Source organism: Ornithodoros turicata, chromosome 6 (assembly GCF_037126465.1).
Source record: "Ornithodoros turicata isolate Travis chromosome 6, ASM3712646v1, whole genome shotgun sequence".
In the NCBI taxonomy this organism is placed as follows: domain Eukaryota; kingdom Metazoa; phylum Arthropoda; class Arachnida; order Ixodida; family Argasidae; genus Ornithodoros; species Ornithodoros turicata.
This window is the reverse complement of record NC_088206.1, coordinates 66,229,870-66,239,921: the sequence shown is the minus strand read 5'-3', so window position 1 is coordinate 66,239,921 and position 10,052 is coordinate 66,229,870. Positions and strand designations below refer to the sequence as shown.

General features: G+C 44.5%; 1 protein-coding gene across 1 annotated transcript; it reads left to right on the top strand.

The window, feature by feature from the left end:
• Window positions 1–689: 689 nt before the first annotated feature.
• On the top strand, window positions 690–9,118 carry LOC135398220 (actinia tenebrosa protease inhibitors-like). The gene is made up of 5 exons (XM_064629642.1): window positions 690–774; window positions 3,341–3,464; window positions 4,076–4,246; window positions 4,547–4,721; window positions 8,899–9,118. The coding sequence occupies exons 2-5, from the start codon at window positions 3,398–3,400 to the stop codon at window positions 8,948–8,950; spliced, it is 465 nt and encodes a 154-aa protein (XP_064485712.1). The 5' UTR covers window positions 690–774; window positions 3,341–3,397; the 3' UTR covers window positions 8,951–9,118.
• The last annotated feature ends 934 nt before the right edge of the window (window positions 9,119–10,052 follow it).

Below are 10,052 nucleotides of genomic sequence, written 5' to 3'. Positions count from 1 at the left end.
CGAGCCGACGAGTCTGTTGCAGATTAAGTACGCAGCAGATAAAGATAAGCCAAGGACACGTCCGTACTCTATCTCTGGAAAAGTGAGTTGAAGGACCTTAGAGAGGCAAAGTACAGGGTGTGTGCAGAAAAACATGACCCGCATTTTTACATGTAACTCGTTGTCTACTTAGCCGAGGAACTTCCGGTGGCGCACGATGGTGTATTTATGCGTTCGAAAGCTACAAAAAAATCCTGGAAGCCATACTCAGTGTAAAAAAATAAACAGAGCGCGAAAACATGAGCTTCCATGCATTAGAATAGGGCGGTCATGATATTGCATGGTAGTGTATTTCGGTCTCACGAGAGTTATGTGCAGGCACCGCTAGGGGTACTGCCGATGAGCATCCATGTGGGACATCGTTTCGATTTAAGCACCGATAGCTCCCCTAGCGGGACTTGAACACAACTCTCCTACGTTCACCATGGTGCCCTTTCACATACACAATGTTGTCCACCATGTTGCCCTATTCTGATACACGGAAGCCGCCGTTTTGGTTGTTCCGTTTATTTTTTAAGCTGAGTATGGCTTCCACAATTTTTCTGCAGATTTCGCACGCATAAATGCGCCATCGTGCGCCACCGGAAGTTCGTTAGTTAGGTAGGCAACAAGCCATGTGCCTAAATGCGGGTCATGTTTTTCTGCACACACCCTGTATATCCCAGGAATGCGAGTGAACCAAGAGAAGGAAAGCCGAAGTATTTCCATCAGCCAGAAGAAATATATTGGAGAACTGTAAGTCAGTTTTGACGCCAATGGAGCATGGTCATGTAAAAGGAAGTGAAGTTTTACAAGAAGGAGAGAATGCAAGTCGAGATATTCTACCCTACCAGAGCCTCATAGGCAGTCTTATGTACCTCGTGCAAGGAACTCGCCCTGATATTGCATTCGCTGTAAATTACTTAAGCCGGTTTAACAAAGATTTCACGATACAGCACTGGAAGATGACTAAACGAGTGTTACGTTATTTGCAAGGAACGCGAAATGCTGGAATAACATACACTGCTTGCCAAGAACCTGTCATCGGATATTCAGATGCGAGCTGGAACGAGGCTAACTCAGGAAGATGAAGAAGCGATTACGTTTTCATAATTAATTTTCATAAAGTGGCTCATAAAGTAAAGATTTTTTTTTTGGGGGGGGGGGGACTTGTTTTCGAAAGTTACGGTGCAAGCGCAATGACCATGAGATGTGGCAATCAGTCTGCAATCGAGATGATTGAAAATCCGGTCCAACACCAACGGTCTAAACATATCAACCTCAAGTACCTCTACATTAGGAACCGGGTTGAGAACGGGGATTTTATGGTGGAGTATTTACCAACACAGGACATTATTGCAGACGGCCTAACGAAACGAGTCCCAAGAGGAAGGGACTTGTTTTGCGCAAACAGATGTGGTTTAAACGTACAGTAAGAACTATTTAACGCGAGTGGGGGCGCGTTAATATGGGTTATTATTCGCGCGTTAAACTTGTCCGTCTTCGTCATTTTACGCGTCCAGAGAAAAATAAAGTTTGCCGAATGACGAGCGTGAAGCTCGGGACATTCCTAGCCATCACGAGATAGAGTGTGCACGTGTCCTTGGCTTGTTATCTGGTATGTACTTAATCGCAAAAATAGTCCGTTATGAAAGGCTGTCTTCCGACTCGCAATTTGCTGCCGAACAGTCGCTAGACTCATCTCCGAACCTAGAAACATCTCCGTTCATGCTTTCGGTAGTATCGGATTGCAACCAGCCAGGCGACGTCGTCAGCTGAGCGATTGGGAATCTCACCTGCAATACCAATTACGTCACCGGAAGAGGCGAAGCAGGGAAGGGCCGTTCCAAACGGAAGCTGGCAGTTGGTTTCGAATTCGTCCTTTTTGACGTTTCATGAAAAAACACGAAACGAATTTTGCGAAATTTTTCGAGGTTCCCTTCTTGGAAGGCGTCTTGAAGTGGATATCACATTAACTTTATGACGCCGGATTCCTGGCGAAAACCACTTTTAAGTTATTCGCGAAGTAGCCTACTCCTTCAATAACGTGATAATAGCGTTCGAATAATCCTCTTAGAAATGCATGACGACTATTAGTTGGTGCAGACGAGACTTAACCCGGCGCCACACGAAGGATGTGTTTTATATTTTCCGTGAATTCTTGTTGAGAATAACCCTCCGCGATGCGTTTCTTGTGCGGCACACGAGCATGCGAGACATGCATCATTTTGGGTATAAACATGGCCCTGACAACTTTATACATGTATAAAGCAAACTTGTGTCCGTCTTTGCGGAAACCGACAAACAGGCCGAACTGCTCGAAAGCACACGAGAGGCCGCGGTTGTCGTAAAAGGTTCCAGCGATAACAAATGCATGTTGCGAAATGCATGAGGCGAAGCACTCGAAATGTGAACATGGCCACCAGGTGCGAAGGTAATAAATTACAATTTTACAGAATAAATATAAGCTCTTGAAATATGTACGAGGTTTACATCAATAAGCTTTAAAAACGTCGCAAACATATGCGTATAGCGAATACGTAGTGTCGCTCGCGAGAAAGTATACAATCTTGTAGTAGCGACCATCCGTCAAAGGACAAGGTGGTAAATACTATGAGAAAGGGTATGCAGACAGGTTAATCACAAACAAATACTGCTACTCTGCGTGCATGGGTTGTTAGCAAATAAGCCGGGTGTTACACGAAATGAAAGCAGGGCTTAATTCCTTGTCACTTTACTCCTCTTAAATGCTGTCCTATCACAATAGCAATTCCTCATACGCTCACACATGAAGGATATGATGCCAAAGCATTTGCGTTTGAAACAGGCCATCTTTCTGGAAATCAGCTTCGTAAAGGCATCGCGGAAATAATTAAATGATCACCTCAAGGATTAGATCGCATGCATGGGTTGTTAGCAAACGAGCCAGGTGCTACGAAATGCTAATGAAAGCAGGCTTTAATTCCAAGTCGATTAACTGATTTTAAATGCTGTTACAGCACAATAGAAATTCTATCTCACACACTCACACATGAAGGATTGGGTGTCAAAGCATTGTCGTTTGAAAGAAGCTGTCCTTCTGGAAATCGGTGTCGTTAGGGGAAATGTTTAAATAACCACCTGAAGTATTATATCGCATGCATTGTTCTTTTTAATTGAATGATAACCGTTGAAGCAATACATTAATTCATTCAATTGAATTACGCAACTGGGCGTTGTGAAACTTGTGTTGTGTTTGTCCTATGTTTAATTGCACCGTCCTCTACAACGCTACAATATTGTTCTTTTCCATGAATCACGAGTAATGTGCGATTGTGAATAGGTCACTCAGCCCACCCTTATAAATGCGTTGGGGTTCGCATTTATCGACAGAGACATCATGGAACCGAAAATGTTCGTCGTCTGCATTATTGTGCTCTTCTTCGGAGTGAGTGACTCCGCAAAAGGTATGTTGCCCCTTGCTGCGCGTTGTTTTCTTCTGTAGTGATATCAGGAACGCATGAACTTACAGACTTGTGAACGTTAGAATAAACAGCACAATGGGCACTGTTTGCTGTGTTCTCCCTTTTTTTTTTGCATCCGACACGAGTTTCTTTGTTTTTGTTTTTGTTTGTTCTTGACCAGACTGCTGTATGAGTAACATAACTCGACCGTGAACAAAGTGAACGGAGATATCATTTCCGTCCCCGTCATATCGTCCCCGTTTAGTCTGGCCTTAGTAGCCGCGAAAGTTACCTAAGTCATTTCATTGTTAGTCTCTCAAGAACCTAATAGAACAATATGGATGTAGGGCAGATGGTGAATAAGATTCATGATGAAGTCCGTGATGATGGTGCATTTTCTAGCTGCTGTGCTCTTAGCCAAAGATATATCTACCCCAATGTTACTAAAGTTCAGCGCTAAAACTTATCGAAAAGCAATACTTTTCTTTTTTTCTATCCCGGCTGCGAGACGACAGAAGTGAAATCATGAAAATATAATGATCTGTGGCGAAAATCAAATTCTATGATCCTAGCACATGTTACCATGGAAATTGATATACTGCATTGTTGAACAGACCTTCCGAAGAAATGTAGAGTAAAAAGAGGAGACTGCGAGGAAGCAAGTCTCTTGAAAAGATTCTACTACAACGAGACAAAGAGGCGGTGTTCCTCTTTCTTCACTTGTCCTGGCGAGGGAGACAACTTCTACCCAAGGATGCTGGAATGTGTCAGAGACTGCAAGCCAAGTGAGGGTCATTCCGTTTCAAATGAAATTTCCTACGGCATGCACTATTATTTTTCATGATAGAATTATTACAAATTAACAGGGACAATGCACTGCGAGAGAAGCAGAACATATGATTATAAATTGGTATACGACAAAAAAGAAAGAAAAAAGAAGCATCGCGTGTGTGCTCAGCTCTTTGTTCGAAGCTGTGAGAATACAGTAATGTAATAAATACTGTTGTATTGAAGTATTGCATGTGAAATGTATCAACGATGAGCTAGAGTAGGTTGTGAGATGTTTGCGTCGCTTCATTTTTCAGGACAAAAACCAGCAAAGTGCTACAAAAAAAAGCCGAGAAGATGCAGAGGAGATACGTCTGGCGTGACAGTCTGGACGTACGATCTGACACAGAAGAGATGTGAAAGAGTTGAAAATGCTTGCAAAGTTACCAGGAACAAGTTTCTATCACAGGAGGACTGCGTATTGGAATGCAAGTACGTAAACAGCTGTACTCCTCTATTTCTTACAATGAAGTTACTTTTAATCGATGAACATGTTCAATTTTTCTCTTTTCGTGATAGCTTTTTCTCTGAGCATGAATTAAAACGGCGAGGCTGAAAAAAAAAGAGAGAGAGAAACGAGGAAAGATATGCCCTAAATCATGCATGTTAAAGACCTCAACAATTTACGCACTGTATTTCAAGGTGGAATTACACCGGTTCGAAATTATTATCTAGCGACGTTCGCCATGAGGCGTCGTTGCCCACAGCGCGTGCTTTGATGATGATGATGATGATGATGATGATGATGATTGAAAGAAAAAAATGGGGATTGTAGCCCTCATCACAAGGGCCGGCTACCCCAGATCACCTAAGGAAAGGAATGCCAGACACATCCACCCACACCTACTGCAGATGTCGCGAAGGGGCGGCGAACGCCACAGACAGGGTTATAGCCCGTCTAACAGCTTGGCGTCCCTTAAAAACTGTGTAACGGCTCGCAAAGCTGGCAGTTGAGTGCTCGTTGGCCATGGGCCCAGCACCTTCTGCACTCCGAAGGGTCGATTGTCAACCCGGCCTAACGCGGCTACAAGTCTGTCACGACACTCAGAGTATCTTGGGTACATAACTATAACATGTTCGACGTCTTAGATTGAGCCACAGACTAGACAATTAGGAGAGTCCGCCTTCCCAAGCCTGTACAGGAGTCTTGCACTGTATGGTACATTGAGCCGGAGCCTGTGAAACAATGACGTAAGCTGCCGTGGCATGGATGATGGGAGGACCAGGGCTAGTTAGGGGTCAACCCGGTGCAGAAGGGAAGATCCAGCCTCGCTACAAAACCATTGATCTTTTGACAGCTTATGACTCAGAGACTTTAAGGCACTCTTGGCATCCGCCTTCGTGAAGTAAACACTGCCGAATGTACTATTTCCATGTGCTTTCCCGACGTTGTGATCGGCCGCATCATGTCCGGTGATCCCACAGTGACCAGGTATCCACCGGAAAATCACGTCATGGCCAGCGATCACTGCTTTTTGATGCGCTACTAGTATGTCATTCAGTACAGGAGCTGAGGTGTGGCGTGTACCTGGTGTAATAAGGGTCTGTAAAACGGCTTTAGAATCACAGAAAATCACCCATTTTCCCTGGGAAGGCGCGCACGAGATATGCTCTATGGCTAGAAGAAGAGCGTGTAGCTCTGCTGCTGTCGATGAAGTACGATGCGATAGTCGAGCAGTCTTGCGTGCTTTGAAAATTGCATTTTGCGCATCGTTGTTCGGTTCCCATCTTTACACTGCCAGCAACACCTTCTGCACCGTGACTGCCTCTGTCGTCGTCTATCCTAGCTTGGCTACGGCACTATGACACTGGCTACCTTACTGGGCCCCGTTCGTCAGTGGACCAAGTGGGCAGTCACCACTGCGTTTCTCCGCTTTCTCCACGCTTCGAACCTTGTCAACGCCTTGTGATTGTGTGACCGTGTGTGTGACTTTTCAGTTTTAGTTTTGTGTCCTTCCTTTATTTTTCTTTTCTTCTTTGTCTTTTCCTTTTCTTTTCTTTTCTTCTTTGTCTTCCCCTTTTCTTTTCTTCCTTTCCTTTCCCCTTTTCTCTTTCCACCTTTCCTTTCCTTCTTTTTCTTTTCCTTTTGTTTTCTTCCCCCATCTTCCATCTTTTTGGAATAGCAAGCCGACCTCCGTCTGGCTGACCTTTCCTTTTTTTTTCTTAATAAACATATCCCCCCAATCGTTAGTCGGGCGTCTAAAAAAGAGTATAGGTCTACCTCACGGCCATCGAACGCAACATACGTCCATATGTAGTGCCCTACTTCATGACAATACACGCCGGTCACAAATCTCAGTAAGAGGAGGCCGTGAAGGTAACCAGAGAACAACGCCAAATAAGGGCCCAAATCGAGGAGTCTAGGAGCCGAGCTCGTCGACCACCTGACACAAGTCTTAAATGGAGCAGTCCAGGACGCGAGGTCGAAAGCCACCGCACACACACCTGGAATGGGGCTATCCAGGAGACGAGCGCATTGGCACTGGACACTCAAATGGGGGAGGACGCGACGTCGCAAAGATGCACGGCATATATGCTGGCCACTCGACAGAAATATGAAGTAGCAAGTCAGCCCTAGCTTGCCTCTATAATTTCATAATAAAGAAAGAAAGAAAGGAAGAATAAATGGAGGAGGCGATGATGATACTCGTTGCTGAGATCACGTACTAGGGTTGAAGAGCACGTCGGGTAGGGCAGCCTGGAATGCAGGAATGAAGCCTTTTTAGGCGTTTCCCTGCAGGGTAAACTGCAAAGTCCTTATACTGCTCCGGGAGCACGTGTGCATGGGGGCGGTTTAGATCACTGGCCAAGGGATCGAGAGTAGTACTCCGTCCACTAGCTTTAGGCGACACTGCAGTCTTCTTTTGAAATACCGCACCGTGATGTAGGTGTGTGTGTGTGTTCTCTGCGTGGGCCTTCCTTTTGTGGTGCCCTTTTGACCCAGCCTTCAACCCCAAGTAAGATGTCGTCACCTTTGCCGTATGGTTAGTCAACGTAATGCGCTCTATTGACGACCCATCGAGCTACCACAAGGTCGCACCCCATGAACATCATCACCCATCTTGCAACCTGTACTGGGCTCCATGACCCATCATTAAACATCAACATTGCCTAACAGGATATGCTATCAACTTCAACATGTCGCGCCTTCGTGTGTCGCCGCTACCTTACTAAATGGCTTCTTATCTTAAATATATTCATATAGATACAGTCATCCTTTGGCCCAGAAGAACAGCCTGTGTTCGAAATATATAGGCGGCTCTTGTCGTAATGCTTCTTCCCTTAACATTTTCTACCTTCCTACATCCTTTGGTGCATATGTAGGCACACCTTACATTATAGACGCAGTTACTTTAGGTCGTTGATACTACTGTCACTGTTTTCGCCCATACATTTTGTTTTTACTTAGCTTTTACCAAGACTTTCCTTTGGGCGTGTTGGTACATATAAACTTCCTATTTAGCGCTAAAATATACGGAAGGCACAAGACGAAGACCGTATTATTTTTAGTCCGTCCAACTCCAAGACATGAGAAGGATTCCTGGACATATTCGCATATCCGACACATTCGGTAATGAAGCTGCAGATGAGATAGCAGACATATCGCACCTATCGTCAACGAAACACCCGGTGACATTTTCCAGGTCAGAGTTAAAACTCATGTTAAAATTGCTGACGGGAGACATATGCAGAAGGCAATGGTTGCAGTCGACAGACGGTCATCTTTACTTCTTCAGGAGGACCTGGAGCTGAAATTCCGTGTTCCGTCAAGCATACCACGACCTATATAAACACTTTTGCATCGGTTTCGCCTAAACGTTCCGTATGGTCAACAGTTTCTTCATCAAGTCGACAGGGCTAGTTCAGCAAACTGTTATTTGTGTGCATCTGTGGAAAGCACGAAACACATCGTTATGCACTGCACAAGATATGCATCCCAAAGATCTACACTGAAGTCTGCTCTAGACCGCTTAGATAATAGAACCTTCGATATTGTCAAGGTGCCGGGTGTATGGGAACCCTGGAAGAGAGATGCGGCGTTGTCAGCGTTTGTCAACTTCATACTGAGCAGTGATATAGAATCTGTATTTTAGGACAGCATTCTCACTCATTAGCAGCATTCGAGTTCACTGTTACTGTTAGCTTCTCTCAATTCATTTCACTTCGTTGGGGATGTAGCTACATATGGGCACGTACAGTTCGGTGATCGGGAGGGGTGATGTTTTTCAAATTTTATTTCTTCATCTTTTCATTTTCCTTTTTCCTTTTATTGAGGGGATCTTTGTGGGAGTAGCAGAGTTCGATCGTCAGGTGAGGAATTCAATATCGCCTTTTTTTCCCCCTATAATCAAGCTCAAACTCAAACTCAAGACATGAGAAGTACCTTTTTCGTGGGGCGCGGCGGGGGGGGGGGGAAGAATTTGTGTTAGAAGTAGCAGGACAAGTCGGGAGACAAGTTCAATTTTCACATCTTTTCTTCCTTACGAACAAACAAACAAACAACAGACGAACACCGTACACAGATCTCTTCTTTCTCTAGTTTGCGCTCTCTGTTTTTTCTTTTGTGTGTGTGTGTGTTTGAGCTCAGCAGCATGCGTTGTATTTGCAGTGGCTTCGACAAGAACGGCCTGCAGGAGCGGTTCAAGAACAAGAAGCCATAAGCGCCATAAGCGGTTCAAGAACAGAAGACATAAAATATGAGGAATGAATGAAGAAGGATACTGTAGTGCTCCGTCCAAGGTACCATGGAAATGAATCGCAGTGACTGATTCGTCACAATCACAATGAATTATTGAAAAATAATAATATTAAATCGTATTTTCCTTTTTTTTTTGCTTCACCTTGGATCACCCCCGACAGTTCAGAATAAGGGTGCATGTAAAACCTCCTACAGAACAGTGTGCAACGAACTTGTGCTCCTCCTGGACAGAACCGTATTCACGCCCACACGAAAGAAAACTTGGAGCTCTCGTTACAGATGCACTGCTGTATAGATTTGCAAGGTCCCGTTATACCTTCGACCGACAATATATGCAATTATCTGTTTTACTTAATAACGCACATGATCTCATCCGGAAAGTTAATTTTGGGTCTACGTGGTTTATGCAGTATTGTACGTAACGCCGTTAGAGTGAGCGATACTTTGTCTGTGTCGGAGTACGGATCGCGATACCTTTTTTTTCTAAATCGGTATCGGAAAACTATTTCCACTACAGAGTTACGGTAACGCAACCTCCGTATCGTTACCGATACCGATACTGATACCGTTTTAGTGTCCTACCTTTTCTTCGCTGACCATATTTCTTACTCTTATTCATTGTCACTGTCACGCCTAGCGCTCTACAAGAAGCATATGGTCACGCCTACGTGCTCCGTAACGGGAATTATACCGGACACATATTCACTCTTTTTTTCTTCAAACCTGGAGGAAATAGACACGTCGCTCTTAACAAGAGAGTTCAGGTCAACGAAATGAGGTCAAGTCCTTGACAGTGCGCTCTGGATTCCACTGCTAAGCTGTCGTGTCGCACTGAGTCACGCTGATATATACTGTGGTATCGTGACTTCGGATAGGTTTGCTTGGTGATTGGACTACACGATATGTGTGGGCCTGACACTAAGGTAATTGTCATATTGGCCTCTGTCAGCTGCCGGAGAGACCACGGCCTGCTAGGATGGCAGAAGACGACTTTGGGAACCCGCTATTGCTAAAAGGCAAGCAAAATGTCCGAGTTACATATTAAATATTCTGTCTTTTTACTG

Bases quoted from the DNA above. Each gene is read 5' to 3' on its own strand.
- LOC135398220 (XM_064629642.1), top strand. From the start codon at position 3,398: ATGGAACCGAAAATGTTCGTCGTCTGCATTATTGTGCTCTTCTTCGGA. The intron at 4,247-4,546 runs GTGAGGGTCATT...TTCATTTTTCAG, and splicing joins TGTCAGAGACTGCAAGCCAA to GACAAAAACCAGCAAAGTGC. The intron at 4,722-8,898 runs GTACGTAAACAG...TTGTATTTGCAG, and splicing joins GACTGCGTATTGGAATGCAA to TGGCTTCGACAAGAACGGCC.